Source organism: Lissotriton helveticus, chromosome 2_1, assembly GCF_964261635.1.
Source record: "Lissotriton helveticus chromosome 2_1, aLisHel1.1, whole genome shotgun sequence".
Lineage (NCBI taxonomy): Eukaryota > Metazoa > Chordata > Amphibia > Caudata > Salamandridae > Lissotriton > Lissotriton helveticus.
This window is the reverse complement of record NC_136059.1, coordinates 570511497-570536218: the sequence shown is the minus strand read 5'-3', so window position 1 is coordinate 570536218 and position 24722 is coordinate 570511497. Positions and strand designations below refer to the sequence as shown.

The window sequence follows — 24722 nt, the reverse complement described above, 5'->3', positions numbered from 1 at the left end:
ATTTGCAGACAAAAAAACTTCATTAGACCTAACTATTGCTTCTTCTATTGATACATCAATTTCCCCCAATATTGCCACCCATTGTGCATTGTGTTTCCCCAAATCATCTGTTGTAAATAAAGCTAATATTTTATACTAATATTTTATACAACAACCCTATCTTCCCATGGGCTCTAACAGCCTCAATAAGGGGGTTTGGGCTTGCTTTCAAATTTCTACGACTAAGGAAATCCCTCATCTGGAGAAATTAAAAAAAATTTGAATGAGGCAGGTTATATTGTCTTGCCAAGTCTTCATACTGAGTAATACATCCCCCATTTAGATGTAAGTCTCCTATCTGGCGAATGCCCTTGCCTGCCCAACCAGCGGCCACCTGTTCGCGAAATATTATGGGGAGTAGCTTTACCGCATTCAATGGTGTATAATTTGTTAAGCCTTCCAAGGCAGATAATTTACGTATCTTCTTCCAGACTTTGAAAGCCGTTTCCAAGACCTTGAACCGAGTTCTTTTATAGTAATTCCCGTCAATTTCTTTAAATTGACATTGTTTTACTTCTGACCCTAACATTAGGTGAAAAATTGAAGGGGCTGCTGCTATACTACCAGCGTCATCTCCAATCAATAATACTGACATTTTTTGTAGAAGGCAAACATAATAATATAAAACAAAATTTGTTATCGCCAAACCCCCCCTTACAATTGGAAGCGTCATAAATTTGATAGCTCTCCGAGGTTTCCCGAGGGTCCAGAGAAATTTAGAGCAGAGACACTGCAGATTTTGCAATTGAGTTGTCGTCATCTCGAGTGGAATAGATCTAAACAAATAAAGTACCCTAAGCAGGATATTCATCTTTAAAATATTCCCTTTGCCTATTAAAGTAAAGTGTAACTGTCCCCACCTCTCTAAAGAATTTCTAATATTCCCCAGTAATGCCCCCCAATTAGCATCAACCAATTCTGTCATTGATGTTCCTATTTTAATGCCCAAATATGTGGCTTCAACAACTACTCTGGGATCTTGAAATACAGCATTGTCTGTACACACTATTTGCGTTTTAGTAACGTTGACTTTATAGCCTGATACCTGCCCAAATTCAAATTCTAACCGCTTATCTCTAAGAGTGCTGTAGACGGATCCTCAGAAGTCACCGCAATATCATCTGCATATGCAAATACAGAGTGGGGGAAATCATGAACAAAAAAAGGCTTAATCAACTGACTCTTAGAGAGAATGTCAACAAAAGGATCAATATATAAAGCAAAAAGTAAAGGGGAGCAGGGGCATCCCTGCCTCGTCCCTCTAGTGATTTTTTACCATTCCCGTTGATGCTATTCTCACAACTGGGGGTGCATACAAGACCTTCAAGGGTGTCATAAAACCTTTCTGAAATCCCACGCTTTCCATTAATCTCCATAGATACCCCCACTCCACGCGGTCAAGAGCTTTTTCTGCGTCTAATAAAATTAAGCCTAGTTGTCGCTTCTCGGTTTGAGCAATATCGAGTAGGGTAATTACGTTGTTAATATGTGACACTGTGCCCCTACCAGGGATAAATCCATGCTGGGTATGTGATACTAAAGAAGTTATAACCTTTGACAGACGATTTGCCAAAATCTTAGAGTAAGTTTTCCCATCACAATTCAATAGGGAGTTGTGGTGATATGAACTTGGTATCTCTGGGTCTTTGCCTTTCTTACTAAAAACAACTATTGTTGCTTCCTCCCAAGATTTTGGAGCTAACCCCATTTGAGCTGCTCTAAACGTTGCCAACATCATTTCTTTCAGTTGGTTGAAAAATAGCTTATATTTCTCTCCCGGAATGCTATCAGGGCCTGCTGCTTTCCCCATTGCTAAAGTCTTGACTGCATGTTCAAGCTCTTCCATAGTGATTGGGGTATCTATCTGGGCTGCTAACTCTGGATCCAATGCAGGGAAAACCCTGTTCCGCAAAACATTTGATCCTTCTGCCCCCTCTTTCTGTTGTGAGTAAAGATCAGTATAGAATTGGTGAAAAATAGCCAGGATGCCTTGTGGGTCAGTTCTTAATAGCCCTGCGCTGTCCCTTACAGCTGAAATACGCAGAGTGGCTTCATTCATGCGCAATTTAAGAGCAAGACATCTCCCAACTGCTTCCCCATATTCGTGACATTGCTTTCGATAAATCAAACATTTTCTTGCATTCTCTTGATCCCAAACTCCCCTTATTTTAGCCCTTTTCCTAGCCACATCGTCTTCCAAATCCTGAATATTACCCTGATGTGCTATACCTTTGGTCAAATTCTCCTCTGCTCTTTTCAGCGCTAAATATAGATCCTGCATCTCCCTTTTTAGTTTTTTTTGATAGAACAACCCAAAACTCATTACTTCACCCCTAAAACAGGCCTTGAACGTATCCCATACTATATCTATTCGAGCTGAGTACCTATTATTCACACAGAATTCCCGCAGCCACTTGAAGATATGATCTGTAAACTGGTCGTTGAGACATAATTTCCTTTTTTTTTTTTTGTGTCCTCATACATGCCACCAGCAGATATAACCTCTAAGTGGGATAACTCCGTGCAACTTGCACACTTAGTTTTCTTGGATTCCGCCCTCGATGGAATGTGCAAAGCATACAGAGATCGCCCAGAGGCAGGCTATTTCTTAGTCCAACTCCCCTTTCGACACGTTACCTGGGAGGACCAGCCCAATAACCACTGGCATAATCATTGGACTTCGGTTATCTTTCGGCCCAAGTTCTTAAAGCTGACCACACTTTACTAGCGCTTTTGCCACCACACTGCATGTCCGACTGACTTATCATCATGACATTCCTCAGGCAATCTGCGAATTTTGGAGGTACCACCGACTTCCACCCTCTACATATTTCTCTCCTTGCAATCACGATTACATAGAAGATAAATTGAGTGGCTGGGTTGTTAAGCACGTACCCCGAAGGTAGCCTGAAAAAGATTAATCTAGGGCAACATGTAATTGATGTTAAAAAAACCTCTTCCAAAAAACCACAAACCTGTCTCCAGTAACTGGTGATTTGTGGACACTCAAAAAACATATGCAGATCATCAGCTGCACCCAGTTTACATTTTGGGCAACAGTATCTCTCTGCTGATAACCTGGAGAGCCTGGCCGGAGTCCAATACACCCTGTAAGTTGTGAATAGGTGATTCTTTCTGAGGTTAGCTGGTTTAATTGTCTTTTGTGATATAACAAATGCATCAGTCCAGATTTTCCTGATCTCCTCCGGATTACCTACTATATCTCCACTCCAAAGGTTGGATATTTCAGACGTTAAAGTGTCTTTTGCCCCAATCATAGTATTGTACCAGAATGCAACCTCACGTCTCCAGACACTACCTCGGTCAATAAGATCTAGGAATTTGGGCTCCTCCTGCATCCCCCAATCTTGTCTCCCCCACCATGAGGACAACTGATAAAACTTGAATCTTGTTAAGGACCCCCCAGTTAGATTAACTAATGAATCCCAGTCTAGCAGTTGGGAGTTAGTACTTAGGTCTGCCCACCTTACTACACCTGCCTCTCTCAATGGGTTTGCCATTCTGTCTAAGAGACAATCAGGGGTACTCGGGTGAGTCCCAGATGGGAGCGTGCATATTATAGTAGGGGATTTGCAAGACTTTCCGGAGATACAGCCAGGTTCTTAATGCAGCTGCAGAATTTTCAGGCGAACCTTTTTGTAAAATTTTTGATGACCAAATTTGTAAAGAAAAAAGTCTGGGCTGAGTAACTGGTCAGATAACATTGCCTGAAATAGGCGACCATGCGAGGAGGAGTCAAGCCTGTTCGCCAAGATTCTAAAATTCTTAAGCTGGAAGGCGTAGCAGTACATCAAAAGATCTGGTAGAGCAAGGCCACCCAGCTTCAGCCCCCTTCTCAACTTCCTCCAAGCAATTCTGGGAGATTTTGTGGCCCAGATGAATGAACCTATTTTTCCTTGCAGCTTGGCAATGTCTTTGTGGTCGAAAGATAATTGTATGTTGTTAAACAGAAAAGTTATTTTAGGGAGAATGGTCATTTTTATAAGGTTCACTCTTCCTTAGATGTTCAAAGGGAGAGTCACCCACCTTGATATTAGCTTATTGACTTCCTTTACTACCATCTGCCAGCTGGTTTTGGCGGTGTCTGCTAGTTTCTGAGTAAGCTGTATTCCTAAATACCTCATTTTTTGTTTGGCGCCCTGTACTGGGGGGGAACTATTCCAACTCATGATTTCGGTCTTCTCCTTGTTTATTTTGTAACCCGACACCCTCCCAAATTCTTCAGATAATTTAAATAATAAGGGGATCGATTCTGTGGGGTTGGTGGTATAAAGGAGAAGATCGGCTCGATGTAGACATCGAACAGTAGGGGAGACAGGGGACATCCCTGCCTTGTGCCTCTGGAGATGTTGAACCAGTCCGTTATGCCCCCATTGATCAAGACTCTGGCGCGAGGTTCCTTATATAGGGATTTAATTCCCTCGATAAACAAGGGTGGGAACCCCAGCTTAGCCATAGTCTCCCAGCGAAAAACCCAGTTTACCTGGTCGAACGCCTTAGCGGCATCTATCGCTACTATTGTAAGAGGGAGGCACCTTTCTTCTGCGAGATCTATTGCCCCCAATACCTGAAAGGTAAGTTCGTTCAGCTGTCGACCTGGTATGAAGCCTCTCTGATCATGATGGATTATTGACTTAATAACTTTTGCTAGCCTAGAGGCTAGTAACCCAGAGTAGATTTTCAAATCAGAGTTCAAAAGAGAAATCGGCCTATAGGATTCTATCCTCTGGGGGTCCTTATTTGGTTTTGCTATTAATACGATAGTAGCTTCAAGCCAGGAGGTAGGTGTACTTTCCCCTTGAAGAAGAATTCTATTAAAAAGTGATACGAGGACGGGCAGGAGTACTTCTAGGTTATCTTCGTAAACTTCTGATGGTAGGCCATCTGGGCCTGCCGCTTTTCCCCGACTCATCTTCTTCAGTTGCGCCCTCACTTCCCCTTCTGTGATCTCACTGGTTAGTAAGCTCTTTGCCTCCTCGGGTAGTTGGGGCAGGTCTACCCGGCCCAGCCAAGAATCCACCGCCTCTAATTTAATGCCACCGACCTCTTGGTAAAGGTCTTTAAAGAATCCTCTCGCTTCCTCCCTGATCAGATCATCTCCTGTTAACATAATCCCAGATACTTGATGGATTAGCAAGTCTATGTTGTTCCTACTCTTCTCTGCCCTCGCTTTCCAGGCAAGAAGGGTGCCACATTTCTCCCCATACTAAAAGTTCTTCATTTTGCTGACCTCCCATCTGTGAGATCCAGAAGTTCTTTTTCTAGCCTTGGGATACTTTCCCTGTCCATCCGGACTGCTAACTGCAGCTCCAGTTCCTTCTTTTTGATTCCTTCGAGGTCTTGAGTTTCTCTTATCTTTAATGATTTTCTTTTAAAAGACATCAGGGAGCTCAAAATGCCCCTTAAGTACGCCTTGAAGGAATCCCAGACGAGTTGTTCTGAGCCGGATCCGATGTTGAAAAGGAAGAACTCAGATATACTTTCTTTGACATTGGACATAGTCTGATTTTCCAGCATGAGGGTTCTGTCCAGGGTACATCTGACCACAGTGGGCTTAATTCTAAAGTTTAATATAAGCTCTATCACTGAATGATCTGAGATACCTAGCGGTGAATGGGTTACCGACACTAAGTCAGGGATTGGAGAACGGTCTAACAAGAAATAATCAATTCTTGAGTAGTGTTTGTATTTCTTGCTGTAGAAGGTATACTCTTTAACAGCACCATACTTGACTCTCCATGCGTCTAAGATATTAAAGTCTTTCATGATATTTCTTAAAACTAGGAGGGAGTTTTTCGGGGTAGAATATTTTGCTCTGGAGGTACGATCCAACATGCTATCAAAAACCAAAATAAAGTCCCCTCCTAATATTACTGGCGCATTATACTGTAGTAGACTTCCCTCCAGCTTCGAAAGGAAGTTGGAGTTATCCTCGTTGGGACCATAATACACCGCACAGGTATATGGGGCATTATCTATTAACATAGCCGCCACTAACCATCTGCCGGACTGGTCCGTGTCCCATTTCCGGACTTTTATCCCCTTGTTGGCTCTTGTAATAATAGCTACCCCCCTTGTTACCCCCGTCTGCCTTAAACAGAGTACCTCTTCTACCCAACCTAGTTTACTAAAAACTTGTTTACACAGCTTTGCCTCTAAATGGGTTTCCTGTAGTAAACAGACTGATGCCTCTGAATTTTAAAAAAATTCACATACCCTTGCTTGTTTCTTCACGCTCCCAACTCCATTGAGATTCCAAGAAAGATTTTTTTTACTGTTCAGCCTACTAGCAGCCATGATAGTCTATACAAAAAAGTGACATTCCCACCTTCCAATGTGCTGACTGACTTGCTGGTTTTTACATTATATGAGGACTTTTTATTTTTACCCTTCCCCCCTAAACCTATCCCTAACCCTCCCACAGGGAACCCTCCCATCAAAGTAGGCGCTGGTCTCGCCTATGTGGAACCCCCAGCTCCTGCGGTACTGCACACTCTTATATAACCAATGCAGGATTATCATGTGTATAAAACTTCTTTTTTTCCCCCTATACCAAGTTTTTTTATTTTGGGATTATTTTATACCCGTGCTTTTTTTTCCCCAATAAATTACTAACTGGAAAGGGAGATGCTTTGCTTTGCAATTATCATTAGAACGAACACTAAGGAAAGACTTTTTTTTTTCATTCCCCTTCCCTTTTCATAACTTCCATCTGCTCTGTATAGTTCTCTGTATTTACTGATTTCTTATACATTTTTGACTCTATTATTAACTGACATCAACTCCTCAATTTAGTTCACCGCTATAACAGCTCCGCGGATCAACTGATTAATACCTTATACCAAGCTATTTTCTCATTTTTGATAAGAGATCATCTGCCTCCTCTGGGTGGTTACCGTTATACATTTTATTGTTCCACATAACCTTTAACAGTGCAGGGAACTTCATCTGAACCTGTTTTCCTAATGACCTGAGTTCTGGCATTCTGGAGCCTAATTCCCACTGTCTCTGGGCGGTATGACCTCCAATGTCAGAGCGGATTAAGTAAGGATTAGCTCGATAATGTAAGGAAGATCTAGAGAGGCACCTATTTAAAATTAATTCCTTAATGCTGTAAGTTTGGAAATTGACCAATATTTTCCTTGGGGCCTTCCGATCTGGATGTAACCTGAAGGGATCCCTGTGCACTCTCTGGATTTCTGATTCCAAATCAATGTCTGGCCGATCCTTCAAGACCCCTTCTCGTAAGAGCTTGCACACAAAACCCTTAATGTCCTCGACTTCCTCTCCTTCAGGTATTTTCAAAATTCGGAGGTTGTTTCTGCATGTGTGCATCTCAAGTTTCTCTATATCCATCATTAAAGACCGATTTTGTACCTTTAAGGAACTTATATCTTTGGCGTTACCCAGCGTGGAATCAGATAGTAGAGAGACCTTAGATTCTAACACATTTGTACGAGCAGAAATGTCCTCCAACTTTGCCTCGAGGTGGTCGAATCTATCATGAAGGCTCCTCTGATTACTTTCCGAGACCTCAAATTTCCTCAGGAGATCCTCCATGAGGGACTTGAATAAGGAGCCGATAATTTCTCCTTCAGACTGAAACATTGTTGAACCCTGTTGCAGTTGGGAGACCATGGTGTCTTGAGTAGGACCCGCTGAAGCCTGTGTCAGTGACGGTAATGAGAGACTAGACAGCCCGGTTGATTGGGAAAGCGCTGGGAGACCCTGTATGGTATTTACTTCAGGCTCAGGAGACCCCGCTCTACCAGTTGTTTTCCGATCAAAAGTACATTTTTTGGGTCCAAGAGCCGCTCCCAAGCCCGTCATTACTAATAAGATGGGTGCGTGGTCTGACGAAATTCTAGGATATATCTGCATTTCTGCTCCCAGAAAAATAGCAGAAGATAAAAAAAAGTAATCTAATCTCACCATTTTTTGTGGGGAAAAGAATAAAAAGTGTATCCGGGATCTCCTGGATGTAATTTACCCCATACGTCTATCAAGCCATGATCCTTTAATAAGTTTAAAAAAGCCTTAAAGACCCGGGGTTTTCGTCCCTTATAGTTTTGAGATCCCCCCCATAAGCTCCTGATTAGTTAAGTTAATATTTATGTCTCCACAGATGATCACAGGCATTGACCAAGTTGCTAGCTCTAAATTCAGATCTTCCAGAATTAAAGCCTCATCTAAATTAGACCCGTAAATAGTGCATAAAGTAAAATTGCTCATACCCCCTCGAAATTCCGCAATAGCCCAGCGATCCAGTTTGTCTGCCAAGCTACGAATACATGCGTATGCATTAGATTTAGCTAAAATTGCCACCCCCGAACCATTCCTGATTGCTGTGAAGCAGCCACTATTGAAAATCCTAAGTCAGTTAGCATATGCCTTTTGTTCCAGGGTAAGTGCGTCTCTTGCAGACAAACTAAATCCGGCTGAATACTACGTAATTCAACAGCTATCCTCCTCCTTTTATTAACATTATTAAGGCCGGAGACATTTAAAGAACAAATTGTCATCCTTCTGGAAGCCGCCAGGGAGCAAAGTTATATGCAACGATAAGTAACATAATAACTTTTTTTAACAGTAAACTTGAATAACATCTTCTTACTGCATTCTCGGCTTTTTCCTCTTTCTTCCATTTCTCCCTCGTTGAACCTGTGGATTTTTCCCCCTTTTTCCCCCTCCACTGTGCCCCTTCCGCCCCCCCAACCGTCCCCCTTCCCTCACCTCCCTCTGTCTCCCCCACCCCCTCCCTTTAACAAGGATTTAGGACTTGTCCTGCAGATGTGAGCTACAGTAGTTCCCTGCCCTTTCCTGTAAGTTAACTACACACTCTTCCAACCGAGACAAAACCAATAAAGAGGAAGAAAAAAAAACTCTTCTCTTCAACAAAGAAATAAGAATAACATTTTTAAAATTAATACATTTTCAAGAAAAAAAGCGATAATGAATATCATATAGTTACTTCAGGGCAAAAAAACCAAGCTGCACATATTACATAATTAGCGCTAGCGCTGTTCGTCCTAGATAGTGTTCAAAAGCTCTTTAGCCAAAGCCTCGGTTGTGAAAAAGCGTGTGCGCTCATGAAATATAATCTTCAGCTTGGCTGGGTTCATTAAATAAGCCTGCCCCCCTTTGGCCTGAAATTGAGTGATTAACTGCCGTAGTTGCCAGCGATTCTTCATAGTGTTTTTGCAAAAATCAGGTCGAACAAAAAACTCAAAGTCTGGACCGGTTCTCTTCTTGTCGGGACTAGCCAACTGAAATACCTCTTCTCTAGCCAAAAAATTAATAAAAGTAATTAGAAATGCTCTAGGTTTGACTTCAGGTTGCCCCATACGTAAATGAATATTGAATGGGAAGAAATGTGCTCTCTTGATCTCCCTCTACCAATCCCATTTATTGAGCTCTGGAAACGCATTTTTGAATAGCTCCACAATAAATTTGCAAGAGTCTTGCCCTTCCTTTCCCTCTGGAATCTGTAGGACTCGCCAGTTATTCCTGCGTGATCTGTTCTCCAATTCGTCCATTTTCCATTGAGTGTCCTCCTTCATTGCATGTAATGACTCAGTCATAACCTTTTGTTGCGCAAATTTGTCCTCCAAGTTTGATATCCGGGACTCTGCCTCATTAAACCGTGACATAAAATCAGCTTGTAATTTGGCCAGCCCGTGAACAGAATTCTGGAGCTTACGGCATAAGTTCTGCACTCTTTGGCTCTCCTCCCTTGTTTCCTCCCTTAAAGACATGATTGATTGATATATCAGCGACAAGGATATTTCGTCCCCACTGTGCCCAACCACATCATCCACAGTCTGATGCTGCCGGCTATGTTCTGCCCCTTTGTCTATTAGTGTTTCAGATTTTTTTCGAACTGTGTGAGGACTGGTCTCAAAATCAACAGAATCACCAAGCAAACACTGCTATGAGTACTGCCACCAGTCATATTCATTTGCTTGGCATATTGTGAAGCTAAATACTCACAAGATGATGTTGAGGACTGTTCTGATAATGAGTAAAAATCCCAAGAATCAGCGTCCTGTGTTTGGCCTTGAGCTTCTTCCATTGACATATCAGAATTAGGTTGGCTGGAAGCGAGTATATTTACACTGCTGTGCTATTCAAAATACTCCCCCCCGCCGTGGTTAATGCCATCAAACCTCCTGCTTCTGCTATTGAAGTTGCAGCTGGTTCTTGTAATTCATTCTCAGCCCTCACCACTTCTGTATTAACCTGCTGACCCCTCGTGAATACAGCCGGTGCAGTCATATCAACCGCTATACCAGATGGTGATGCTGCTGGTAATCCATTGTTCAGTATAGGCGGATCCTTTTTCCCCTTGGACTTATCTTTTGATACCGAAAAAATCGCGGGGGTAGTTTTTTTATCGACACCTACAACCGCATTTTTTTAATTTTCAAAATCAGTCTTGGTATTTTTAACGTTCTTAAGCGGGGTGCCAGGGGTTTCATTGCTCACCTCAGCCCCGTCATCCGGGTTTGCTCCTCCATGACTCGCGGTCTTCCACAAGCCCCCTTTGGCGGCATCTCTCCTCCACGTACGTGCTCGTGTGCGAGACTGCGTCTCAACAAACCGCCACCGGTGTGTGTAATCCAAACGCCGGCGAGAGAGACCGCCCAGCTACTGCGCCGCTGCCGATGGAAAACCCGCCGCGAAGACACGCCAGGCTGCTAGCATCCGCCAAATCTGTCGTTTTCACAAAAGAAATCTTCAGGTAAGGTAGCGCACAGCACATGAAAATCTGAAAAAAAGAAGTATCCTTAAATTCATGCTCATTCTTCCTCTTCAAGGCTATAGCTTGCAGGCTGAGGCAGGGAGTGGTCAGCTTACACGTCAACTCGTGTGGACGCCATCTTGCCCATTTCCGATTTAATGTCGACTACAACTGTTTCTATGCACACCAGCAGTGCAATGCCTGGTGCTCGCTATGACCAGTCTGGCCCTGCACGTCAGATTGTTGTTATAGCTTGCTCAGACTGAGCCATGGATGTTGTTTGCTGACTGAGACACTGGTATTTATTCTGGGCAACTAGGGGGTAGAAACCGGTGCGGCCATACCTGGCGTTGACCTCCACAGGTGCTGTGTTTAGAAATAACTTATGGGTGTAAAAGTGCCTACTGCAGAGTTCCTTGTGTGCCTAGCAGTTTTCAGGCAACAATAACAATTTCAAGATAACTCTTGTGATTAATGTTCCTGCTGTAGAGAGATCAGAGTTTTGTCAAGTGGAATTTTTGACTCATCATAAGTTAGTGTAGAGGATTAATATGTCTACTTCAAAGAACGAGTACCATGCAGATCACAGAAGTGTACTTTATGTTGATAGCTGAGTGACTTCTTGCTTTCGTATCAGATGTCCTTTTGCTATTTGCAGTTCATAGGTTACAATCCGAATATATTACAGTGACCTATGAACTGTCATCAAAGAGATGCATGCAAACTAGGTGAATAGGTTAGAACATTATTTTTCCCCTAGACTTTCATTATCCTAATGTTGGAAAAAATGGTTCGTTTGGGTAGAAATGTATTCTTATTAGTAAAACCAACCCCAACCACTGTGGTATGTTTTAAATCCTGCTACTCCAGACCACTCTTAAAATATACTGCCTCCTAGTATGGATGACATGTGATTCCTAGACCTGCAATCCTTATTATCGTATGTTACATTTCCTATTGACTGAATTACACAATTCATTGTCTATGTATAATTTATATGTGATGTAAAGAGCTCTGACACTTTACACTGGTATGAGTAGCGCTATAAAACAGAAGAAATGCATGTGAGAGAGGGGCTATGGAGAGATGAGGAGCACTTTTGAAGGGTGGTAGTGAGGCAATCCGTGGAGAAGGAGGTCATTGGGAGAGCGCCAAAAAGACTGATGCACCAGGCGCCACCAGTGCCAAAGTGGCCCTTTGTTGATAACTGCTATTTACTGCTTCAGCCCACTGATGCTTATTGCTTCTTGGACCTATTATATGTGCTGTCGAAGCAAGCACATTGCCTCTTGGACCTATTGATACGCATTACTCCATATACTTTTAAATGCCATTGACGTATAAAACCTCTGGCACCATTACTGCTCTTACTACCTCAGAATTGTTTTTGGGTTATTGTGAAGAGATATTGTTTGCACATATATCGTGGACACCTTCCTATTTAACAATTAAGCAACATGTTTGATGAAATATGTTTTTAGTGAGGTAGTCGTGTTATTTCAATTTTACCATTTCTCTAATGCTATCGGAGTTGAAGATCATGCTATGTCAACATGTGTGACATCCCTGAAATGATCTCTGGCCTAAGGTAGAAAAAGGAAGGTTGATAGAGACTTCGCCTAGAACTTCAGATTTCGCATATTAACCTATTTTAGGTGCCAGTGATTATTCTAGTACTGTTTTTCACCTTAGAATTCTGGTACTTTTAGTTATACTTTTCATGACTTAAATGCAAATCTTCAGGTACACTAATTCAGAGAGAAACAATGCTGGAGATGTGTGCATTTCACCATTTTTATTTTTCAACTACTTGCAATAAACTGTCAATAAGGTGTCACACATGGGGGGTGTAAACGTCACACATAAACACACTAACAACAGAGAAACTTCACACAGGCTTACTGAAAACTTGGCAGCTCTGTTCCCAAATCTTAGCATATATGACGTGGGGCTAACAAACTGACAATTAAATGGATTTTGATCATTTGATTTCTGTGTGAGTTCCATTGTGTTAAAAAGCCAACACTGCGCACGTGTTTAGATCCACTCTATATTACATTTATCTTCATTCAGCCCTGCTGTGTTCTGGGATATTTCCCGCCACGTTTTCAGCAAGCTACGTGTTCTCTTCGGGAAGTGTAGTTCACAGACTCAGGGCTGCGGCATCACAGTGCCGGAACGGCTACCACAGGAACTACGACTCCCAATAGACCCTGCTGCCAATGTTCTTGACTGAGGCCGCACCCAGAAGGCGTCAAGGCAAAAGTAACTGAGAGAAAGAGCGCGGAGGCGTTTCACAGGAGCGCAGCCGTGACCGTGAGTCAGGTGCGAGGGCGGCACCATGAAGGCGGGAGACGTCCACGAGGTTTCTGACTGCGACAGCGACAGGACCATGGTGGAAGGCTCTGTAATCGACAGTGATTTCGAAGAGGACGAGTTGAACGTGAACAGGTGATGAAGAGGCATGAGGCATCTCTACCAAGTGTGACCTGAATGGAGACCAGGAGGGATAATGGGGAGGGGCCGGGTTAGAGAGACGACAGTATGGTAATATAGGCATACATACAGTGCTGGAAATGTGGGCGCCAGGCCGGTGCGGATCTGGCAGATTTTATTTGGAGCCACATCTGGTGACGATTCGGCTGGCAACCGAGAAATAATTTGACGTCCATTGCACTTTGCCGCCATCTGGATACGTGCAGTACGTCCTCACTGTATGATTTTATTCAGAGTACGAGTTTTTGTCGGGGTTTCTACCTGTCTTAAAAAAATATATAGCGACCATTTTGCTATTCGGAACAGCCAAAGAGCGGGTTGGTGCGAATTTGTGTAAACTTGTCAGGCTTATTTTCTAACGCGGTAATCATTACTCCGTTTGCTCTAATAATCCATTTTGAAACAATTTTGAGGCTTCTCGTATTTTCTTAATAGTTCAGTTATGTGTTTGCACTTTTAGGTTATTTTAGAAGGCTAAAAGTACCAGATTTCACTGCTTTTCTCCCTATTTGCACAGACCTTGCCTTAAAAATGGCAGGCCGGGCTGGTGAAAAAAATGGTCAGGTGGAAGAACCTGGTTGGATTTGAGGAAGGGCTTTTGTTTTCAGTTATAACTGGGCTGAAGATTAATATTCCCTGTAAACAGCCATTAGCAGTCCTTTTTTCGAATGACATTTTTGTAATAATGAAAATATAAAGCGTCCAAGAGTATTAAACTTTATTAACATGGTATAGTCAACTGTCCATTCACAGAATCTCATTGTTCTTCTCAGAGACCAGTTTCCTCGCTCAACAATCCGTGAATCTCATCAGATAGTTGAGTGCATAAGGCGGTGGTTCCCGATCTGTGTGCCATGGCTCTCTGGGTAGTCATCAAAACTAGCCTGGGGAGCCACACACTTTAATGCATTTAATGTTGAAGGGTTTGTTGGCTTCAGTTAAACTAATTAGAAGTAAACGCATGATGTTGATAATTTGTAAGTGACCTGCCCAAAGCTGGAAAAGTATTGCTTAATTGATGGCATGTCGAGGAGATGACCTCCATATGACACTGGATGCTCATGTTCCAACACTCCCATAGTAAGCGGAAGACACCCGATTAATTTTGTTAGATTTGTTGATAGTTTAGTTTTTTCCAAATGCATTTTAAACCAATGCAAGTTATTAGGAAAAGTACAGTTGTCCTGTCTCTCAAACCACTAAGTGATATTAAGTATTGCATGTGCACTTGAACGAGATGTACTTCCAGTACACATTTCTTTCAGTACACACACATTTCCAGGCAGGCCAGCTCTTTCTATGAGTACAGGGAAGAAAAACACAATATAGGGGATAATGCCAACATTTGGAAGCAAGAAAGAGAGATGTTTAAAAACGAAAAAAAAATGGAAATTTATTTTGCTTGCATTGAAATGTAGACCGCTAAAATAAAGCTATATGTGGTTTAAAAAATCGTGAGTTACCCTTCTGAGACAGGTGGGTTGACATGTATAGTATGGGCAGAAATGGAAATGCATGCAAGTATTCTTGAAGCGCAGAAACACTTTGGGAATGGGACCTACATGCATAGGGGTGCTATCTAGTACTGTAAATGGGGTAAAAAAGTTTGAGAAGGTTCTCTATTTTATTGCTCCACCTTAGTAATACAAAACACCATGCGTATATGATTTTAATACCTTCATCAGCTTCCTCCCAATTATTTTCAGGGAGAAAAATGCAAGTACTTAAGAGACCGGGATTACATTCCCCCCCCCCACCCTCTCAAAAAAAGTAACAGTGGGGAGCCGCGGCCAACAGGTCAAGGGACCCGTGAGTCGAAAAAGTTTGGGAATCACTGACATAAGAGGATAAATAGAATTTGGAGGGGAAAGAATAGGTAGGAACCATATAAAACAACAAGTTAATTATAACACATCTCTCTCCATAAACAAAAAGAGCCTCAGCATTCCATGGCACATAACAAACAATTAAGCGCATAGTGGGAGAAATGACATAGACAATTTGTAAAGGAACTGCTATGTAAGGAAGCATTCCAAAATTGCAAGTGAAAGTATAACGACTCTCCTTTCTCCACGCAGAGGGAGTGAAAGTAAATTATAAATATTCAAGGTAATACAAAAAAATGAAATGCAGGATGTTACATTAACATCGCAACAAACTTTTGATGCCATCTCCGATCTTCTTGGTCCCTTGGTAGTTTGCCACCCCCCACGAATATTCCCACTTGTAGCTGAGTTGCCATTTCTAATTTGGATCTCATGTGCAAGGGTATGCTTATGTATTCGTTCACAACTCCAGGTCTGGCCAATCATCAGTGGCGGCTGGTGTAATTTAAAAAGTGGTTGGATGTAAATGTATGTCCAGTATTGCAAGCAAAGCACACCAGCCCAGGTTTTTCAAGGGGGTACTGGTGTATTCTCTCTGAAGGATGGAAAATTAGAGGGCATAGAGGTGCATTTTACAACATAGTCTGTACAAGAAAGAGCAGTTGGGGACTTTTCATCTCTCTTTAAATGACCTGCCATTGGTAGGTGACTCAAAAGCATGGGGATCCACCCTAGGAAGATTGCTGAAAGGATGTACTCACAGGTCATGTGTGTTTCCTACAGTGGTTGGAAGCACACATAGTTTCTTAAAATACCCCTCACACACCCAAAGGGCCCTTGGTGTCATGCTTCATCAAGGGGGTCTTCCCGTCCCGGGGTAGGGCGTGCTACGACCTACGATTACGTGGGAGCACTCCCACTTAAACGTAGGTCCTAGCACGCCCCGTCCGCAAGACCCCCATGATGAAGCATGACACCAAGGGCCTTTTGGTGTGCGAGGGGTATTTTAAGAAACTATGTGTACTTTCAACCACTGTTGGAAACACACATGATTTGTGAGTACATCCTTTCAGAAATCTATCCTAGGGTGGATCCCCATGTTTTTGATACTTTTCTAAAGGAGGATGTATCCACCTCCATTGTCTCTTTTAGACACTACTTCTTCACTCCCTCTTTGTTACTTGTAGTTTGGTAGGGGTCTGTCACATAATGGATCTAACATAGTAGTCACAGGCTCTTCTGGGTGGACCTCTCGGCTTGTGCATATTGTATAATCCAATCACCTGGTGTAGTCTGCAGTGAAACCCCCCAGCACCCAAGGGATGTAGCCAGTGCTTAATTTGAGCCAGTGGTCGGAGGTGGAGCCCACCACCGCTCATTTTAACCCACAACAAGAGGGAGAAAAACACATACAGGGGAAAGTAGGAAGAGAAAGATAGAAAAATATGTCCAAGAGAGAAAGCAGGAACATGCAAGAGTGAGTTAAAGGTGCCTGGTGGTGGATTAAAGAGGCATAAGGTTGAATCAAGACTACGCAGCCTTGGTATTAAGCACACCAACATTCGGTAGCGCTGCCACAGAATTCTGAGCAAAACTTTAGGCTCTGGAACGTAATCTTTTACAAATTGAGCACCGGGGGTAGCACTGCCCTGGCACACATTTTTGAAAATACGCCTTTGCCCTGGTAGATAGAAGGAATTTACAATAGTGTGTGCTCCCAGTAGAAGTTATGCAATTAGAAGCAAACACTTTGAATTTATGTATGTATCAAACAAAAGCCTTAATGCACTAATAAAATTAAAATGGCTATTTCTTAAAGTGGAATCAATCTGAAATTCTGTGAAAGGTGAGAGTACGACTCAAATGACACGTGGTGGTAGCTTTAAAGAGTTACTTTTTTGACTAAGTCCACAAAGCTTCCTCTTAATTTATTTCCCTCACACATCAGTTTTGTCTTTGCTGGTAAAAACAAAACAAAAAAAAAACCCTTGGTCTTTAGCAGCTTAGTTGACAAACCAAAACTTTCTAACAGTAATGCAGTTCATTTTACACCAGCTTGTCTTGGACTGTTTGCTAAATAAAACAAGCATTGGCAATGCAATAGGTCTCGCATTTGCGAGAGTTTGAGTTATTGGCAATGTAAATGACACATAGTCCTTGCTTACAAGAAGCAAGGCTCGAAGAAAAACAGGCGCAGTTACTGCCAGCCTTGTTTCTCGTAAGCAACAACTATAAATACTATGCGCACCACTTGCAGGTTTTCAAAACGCGCAAATGAAAAGCATTGTAATTTCCAATGCCAATAGCTCAAACGTTGGCAAACGCGAGACCTATTACATTGCCAATGCTTGTTTTTAAATGTTCTATTATTATATTTTTTTAAGAACTTCACTGGTGTTTAATCAGCTCTAAAAATCGAAACTCGGCATAGGAGAACCATGTGAAGTCTCAAATCAACTTTAAGCCAGATACATGGCTGTGGCTCAGCTCGACATATTCTTAGAACCTCGGGCCAAACTCAAACGGAACCGTGGAGTGGCTACTGCCGCCCTCCCAGTGTTTAATTTGTAACCAAAGAAATGGCGGGGTTCCCATCAGGCGGCTGCTTCGACCAGCACGTTTCTCTTGTTTGCCTGCCGAACAGAGAGCATACAAACCCTACAAGTGGGGAGGGGATGTGGTGTAAAGGCCAAAACTGCCGACTTAGGAGCTGGGGAACCAGGTTCAAGTCTCTGCTTTCGCTCAATAGCCTGTGATTTTGGACAAATTACTTAATCTCCCTATACCCACAACTGGTGCTCAAACACTGGGGTTGATGATTAAGTCCACCGGAAACCACCGGCTTATATTCAGCACTGCACTCTCCCATATCTAAATCACCATTGCACAATGTGAAGCCAGGTAACCTGGGTTCGATCTCGGCTTCCCTGTTTGAACAAACTGCGTGAGTTTAGGCAAAGACTTTATTTCAATGTGCCTTCTTTTTCTTTATTATCACACTAGCGGGCACCTTAAAATGCACCAATTTAGGATGAGCGCTGTAAAAAAAATCCTTTTGTATGTTTTAATTGTCTTTAATGTTCCTGCACCTGTAGTAACATCTAAAGTAGCACGCAGGATACATACTATAACTGACGTGCCTCTTGCTTCACTAATGGCATTGTAGTCCGGGCTGTGAATGGTGTGACATGAATGTTTCCAAGTTCATGTTTCAAAACTATTGATAAATGTCACTCAATAGAATAGAATAGAAGCCATTTATAAAGCGCCTGGTTACTCAAGAAACAGAGTGTCCCCGCGCTGAAAACCGCAAAGAGGCTCAGAGGAAAGAGCACAAGAAAAACGGACAAAGGCAGGGGGGAAAGAGGAAAATTAGATGCGTGGAAAGAGGAAGGTTTTTAATTTTCCTCGAAATCTTGTTTCAGAGGGTTCCATCCGCATCTCAAGAGGGAGTTCATTCCAGCCCTTGGCAGCCAAGTATCTGAACGAGGAGCCACCCATCTTGGCTCTGGTTATCTTGGGGATTTTGAACAACATCGTTCCAGAAGATCTAAGGTTCCTGGTAGGACAATGTATAGTGAGTAAACATTGCAGATAGCCTGGGCCGGTGCCGTGGGCTATGCGGTGGGCAAAGCATAGGGCCTTGAATTTAATTCGCTCCTTGATGGGGAGCCAATGGAGTCTGGACAAAGCCAGTCTCCCAGAGGCTCTTCGAGGAAGCTTAAGCACAAGGCGCGCAGCGGCATTCTGAGCGCACTGGAGTTGGTGGGTGCCCTTTTTGCTCAACCCCAATAGCAAGGCGTTCCCATAGTCCAGATGGGGGGTGACTAGGGCATGGACAATGGTCTTTCTTGAGTCCATGGGGAGAAGGTCTAGTACCTTCCGAAGGACCCTCAGTACGCTGAAGCATCTTGCTGTGACTTTATTCACATGAGGTTTATAGGACAAGTTAGAGTCCAATGTTATGCCCAAGTTCCGCACCGAGGCCACAGGGCAGGGCAGACTGCCCAGTTCCGCAGGCCACCACATGTGGGACCATGCGGAAGAGGATTTACCTACCACCAACAACTCAGTTTTGTCGCCATTAAGGCGAAGACAGTTGTTATTCATCCAAGCTGCCACAGAAGAGAGGCAGTTGGAGAAATTGGTGGCGTCTTCTCTGTGGTCGGGCGTAAGTTTGAACACCAATTGGGTGTCATCAGCGTAGCTGACAATGCCCACCCCATAAGTCTCTACTATGCGAGCCAGGGGTTCCATATAGATATTAAACAAGGTGGGGCTCAGACTAGAGCCCTGAGGAACCCCATGGCTTGCCTTTCTGAGAGAAGACTTAAAGGGGGGGCAATGTAACTGAAAGTTTCTGTTGGCCAGGAAGGACTTCAGCCACGCAAGGGCTGATCCCTTTACTCCCATTCCGGATAGCCGAGACAGCAGCGTTGAGTGCAGCACGGTGTCAAAGGCTGCACTTAGATCTAATAGTACCAACGCTGCTGTCTCTCCCTCATCCACTATGCGCCTAAGACTCTCGGTGGAGAAAAGTAGGGCTGACTCAGTAGAGTATCCGGCTCTGAATCCTGATTGAGTGGGATGTAAGAGCGAGTGATCTTTTAGGTAACTCATGAGCTGCTTATTCACTACTTTCTCCACAATCTTGGCACAAAAAGGGAGGAGGGATATGGGGCGGGGATTCTGGAGTTGGGAGATGTGGATGTTAGCCTTTTTTTTAAGGGGGATTACTTGGGCTGTTTTCCAGGCATCTAGTACCTTACATTCCTCGAAGGACAGTGATATAATAAGACTGATATAGTCAATAACTGTGGACTCCATGACTCCTCTGCAGCGAGTCGGTGGGCATACATCACTCGGAGAACCGGATTGTATGCTGTTCACAATGCTGAGAAGCTCTTGTTTCTCAGGAGTGATGAAACACGTGAGACCGGGGGTCCCCGTGTTGCTATTGTTGGCTTCAGCCGATTCGCTAGAACTGGACTCATCTTTTGTGAAGGTGGCATGGATTTTGTCAATTTTGTTAACAAAAAAATCAGCAATGGAGTCACATAGTTCTTTCGAATGCGTGTCCTGGGCTTCCAATCTAGTAGGAATGGTGAGTTCCCTATAGATTGAAAACAGTTCTTTGGTAGGATTATCAGCTGAGTCAATTCTATTTTTGAGATGGCATCTTTTTTCCGATCTCACTAATTTATGATATTTATGGAGTTCAGTCTTATATAACATTTTATCCTCGGGGTTGTAATGTTTTCTCCAGTTGCGCTCTAGAGTTTTACATCTGGCTTTGGCTAGTTTTAATTTTTCAGAGAACCATGGAGCGGGGGCTTGGATGTCCAAGGGGCTATCTCATCCAGGGCATTAGACAGCCAATTTTCATAATTTTCGTAGGCTTCTTGAAGAGAGTTGCCATGCAACAGAGCATTTTTATGGAGAGCAAGTCTGAAAGCTACTTGATCGAACTTCTTCCAGTTTCTACGTTTATGGGGAGAGGGTTTAAGAATTATGTTATCTGTGAGTGTATTATCTACCAGAAACGGAATTATAAAATGGTCGGACCAAATTATTTTTACCGAAGGGAAGACAGTGATGCCTTCCCAGTTGGCAAAGATGGGGTCCAAGAGATGGCCATGTTGGTGTGATGGGGCTGTAGATTGAAGATTCAGTCCCAGCGACGCCAATGCCGTGGCACTCAAAACAGTGATACAATCAAATGCACTAAAGTGAAATGCTTCCACATTTAGAAAAGTATACTTTTGGAATGAATAGTCGTTATCACGTATTACACAGTGATCTACAAGTCAAATATGTTGAGGGCTCGGCTCGTATTATAGTAAATTGCGCCAAGCCAGACTGCAAATTAATAGAGCCGAGCAGTTTTGCAAGCATCCACCTAAAATGAAAAAACAATACTGCAGATGCTTAATATTGCCAAGTGCATTTATCATGGAAATTGCCAGCACTTGCCTGCTGAAGGCATTGCCAGGATTCGTAGTCCTCTTCATACCAGCAATGTGTTAGAATAGGGACAAGGAGGACGTAATGAGGGGGGAATGGAAATGCCACAATATTTCTAGGGAATCCCCGTTCAAGAACTGACCAGGACTGTAATTCAAAGCTGTGCTAGAAAAAGAAATACCACCCCCAGCCCTAGTGAACGAGGAAGCTTAGATTGCCTACACCCTGAAGGATGGTGGGCGGAATGGGGTTGTATACGGGGTCTATTTTAACATTTCTCTTGACTGTTTTTGTACTGCATGGGTTTAACCCCTTCTACTTAAATTTCACTACTGAGTGACAGTTTTGCATGCCTGCGCTCTAGATTTCGGTGAATGGGAGGAGCTACCAGTTCAGAGCTGGAGCTTCGCTCTCACCCAGCCGCTGTCAGTCGGTCGGGCTGTTCAAAGAGCGTGCACCTATCGCCAACAAAAACAGCACAGCTTTTTACTACGGGCTGGACTGTGCGGTCAGGATTTATAGTCTCTCCCCGCTGTTCAAAGAGCGTGCACCTATCTCCAACAAAAACAGCACAGCTTTTTACTACGGGCTGGACTGTGCGGTCAGGATTTATAGTCTCTCCCCAGCGGGGTGACGAGACAGCATGAAGTTCCTGTTTTTCGTCCGTAAATTGGCTGTTGAGTATGTCTCCACCCGCCCACAACACACAGACAATCACTGTCTGCGGTTACAATATTCATACCGGCAACTTCCCACACAACGTCTGCCCAGCCTGCTGCACTCCCTTGCACGCCCCATGAGCAGCAGAAACTGCTTCACAACCTACCAATGAGAGCTACGCAGACGTTTGATGAGCCTGGAGCTATTTGCAAACACAAACAGCCAGAGGGACTGGGGAAGAGTCAGTCATGGATGGTTCGCCCCCGTTCAGAAGCTCCGGGCCTTCTGCAGATTCCACAGCCCTCTTGTGGCTGCACGGCCTGCCCTCACCCTGATGCTTTCTACTGGTTATAATTCACTGATTTTAGTGAGGTGCTTATTCTTGCACAGAGCCCTTTGAACTCCGATCACTAGCAGGTACAAAGCAAGTATTCCCTAAAGGAAGACATAACCAGCTACAGCGTAAGTAAACTGCAGTTGGTCTGTGCTGCTCGGCAAAAAACTGAAATTATGGATCAGGAGCACTAGCCAATAAGAAGCCAGGAAAGAAGAGTAGCAGAGGAGTGAACCATTGGCAAGCTGCGGTCGAGATTACACTCAGTACAGTGATTACATCAGGTCTTGCAACAGCGCATGCATGCTGCTTACGCTTGACCTAAAAAAGGTGCACCCCCTTACGTTGGAGATATCATCTGAGTGAGTCTATTTATAGACTCATTCATATGACAAGTCCAATTAATTGGGCTGTGCACTCCCTTCGTTATTGCATTTCTTCTAATGTTGTTCAAATGACTGGCAAGAGAGTGAGGTAAGCAAGACTGGAGGACTGCAAAAGCTGAACCAGCATGCTTACTTTACTAGATCGAATGCATGTGTAGCTCAAATCTCATCATGTTTGTAGGTAAGTAGGATCTGCCTATTATGGTTACCCCCACTTTTTGCTTGATGTGATGCTGTTTTTGACTAGTTTGACTCGGTTCCTACTAATCAGGACCCCAGTCTATCTGCTTTCTCCCTAAATTGTTGTGTTCAGTACTTAGTACTTAGGTACATCACAGAATGGATACTGGGGAACCCTTGTGAGTCCCTAGTATAGGGTACCCAGGGCAAAGGTAGCCCAGAGCTCTCTCATGGGCTACAGCATTTATGGTGCTACCCATGAGAGACCATTCAAAATGGAACTACAGGCCTTGCATTGCAATCTGTGTAAGTTGGTGCTTTACCTCTTACTAAGGATATAGGTTTACTATATCTTGGGCCAATGCACTTAAAACCTATAAGTCACCCCTACAGCAGGACTTTGCAATCCTGAAGGCAGGGTGCTTAGTTCTAAGTGAGAGGATGCCCCTGCACGAGCAGGACACCCCTGCAGCCTACGGAATCCATTCTCCCGGGTTGTCAGTGAAGCAGCCATATACTAATATAGTGGGGCATCGCGTAATTGCGCAATGTCCATCTCGAAACCGGCGGCAACGAACCACATCATGTTTAGTATCAAACATGTTTGAATCATATACTATGACTCCAAGTACTGGCTGAGCCCTCCGTAAGGCTCTCAGGGGCAGATTTACAAGGACTGGCGCATCCCTGCATATCAGCAGGGATGCGCCAGGTAAGATGAGTCACGCAAGTTTACCCTTGCGCCACCACAGATGCGCCGCATTTACAGTGCGGCGCATCGTGGCGCAAGGATAAACCGATGCGTGATGCATCTGATGGCGTAAGGGCGGCACATTGCTGGAGCCGTGTCGCAAGCGCGACGCAACTCCATCAATGCTCAGGGGCTGCCCATACCTAACATGCTGCTTCACGCCATACGCCTGCTTCAAGCAGGCGCAGGGCTTTGATGCAGCGGCGTCGGAAAAGTGACTCAGTGAAATCTTGTAGATTTCGCTGCAACACTTTTCCGACGGAACGCCCACCCTGCATACATTAAACCTGACGCAGGTTTAATGTGGCGCAGGGCTTTACAACGTGACGCATCTCCCTAGATGCTTCACATTGTAAATACGGCACAACATGTTGCATGGTTTACGCCGCCGCTGCTTCACAGAAGTGATGCAACAGCGGCGTAAATGTGTCGCAATGGACTTGTAAATCTGCCCCACAGTGTTCCCAGTGCCAACCTTCTAGTCCTGGACAGCACACCATTTTTGCTGCCGACCAGAGCCACATTTCTTCCCTCCTGCTGCTGAGCCAAGCTCAAGCAGAGGAAGGTGGAACAATAGGCATCCTGTCACAGGGAGGTGTGCCCACCTTCCCAGACAGGATTTAGTGTATTGGGACCGGTTGGGTGCGCTTGTCAGCACCTGAAATTCTGCAAGAGGGGCACATTTGGTGTCCCTGTGCATAGTCCAGTTCAAACCAGTTCTGGGAGCCGTTTCCTCCAGCTCTGGCGTGAAGCTGGACAAAGGACATAGGAGTAACCTCTCCCCTGCCAGACCCTCCCCTGGGAGGGTCCCCTGAATCTTCCCAACCCTTTCCCTAGGGTACTTAAGGGCTTACCTGGGTGTAGGTCCCTAGATTCGTCATGAGAAAAGATTCAGAACTGACACCACTGCATTCTACCGCCTGGGCACTCTGGACTTCGTTTGGGCCTAACTTCGACTCCCTTTCAGTCTGCTGCATCGTCTGTGCCTGTGCACCATACAGGATCCGTGTAGGACCTGTGTAGCATCCAAGATACTTGATGGAGTCTCTCTTGAAGTGAATCACTTCCCTGCATTTACTGGCACCTCAACACTGCTGACCAGTCTGCTGATCATGAACTCCTGCAGACTCCGAAGGGTTCAACAACACAGGTGGTGGTTTCCTACGTCCCTTGAGACCCGAGCTGTCCCCTCACCAAGTTTGAGGCCAGTATCCCTCCTGGGGGCTGCATTAACCAAATCCCTGTGCAGAGCGTTCTTTTGCAAGTGCAAATGGTTGTTGGCAATTCTGCAACAAGTGCATTGGGCTCCAAGTAGCCCCAACCT

General features: G+C 44.0%; 1 protein-coding gene across 4 annotated transcripts in view; it reads left to right on the top strand.

Moving 5' to 3' along the window:
* Positions 1 to 13050: 13050 nt before the first annotated feature.
* The window catches only part of ANKRD31 (ankyrin repeat domain 31), a 2265957-nt gene continuing 2254285 nt past the window's right edge, over positions 13051 to 24722 (top strand). For all 4 annotated transcript variants that reach the window (XM_078675241.1, XM_078675243.1, XM_078675240.1 and 1 more), the window contains exon 1: positions 13051 to 13252. In XM_078675241.1, coding sequence (XP_078531367.1) covers positions 13143 to 13252 — 110 coding nt within the window. In that variant the 5' untranslated portion in view covers positions 13051 to 13142. The remainder of the gene's footprint in view (positions 13253 to 24722) is intronic.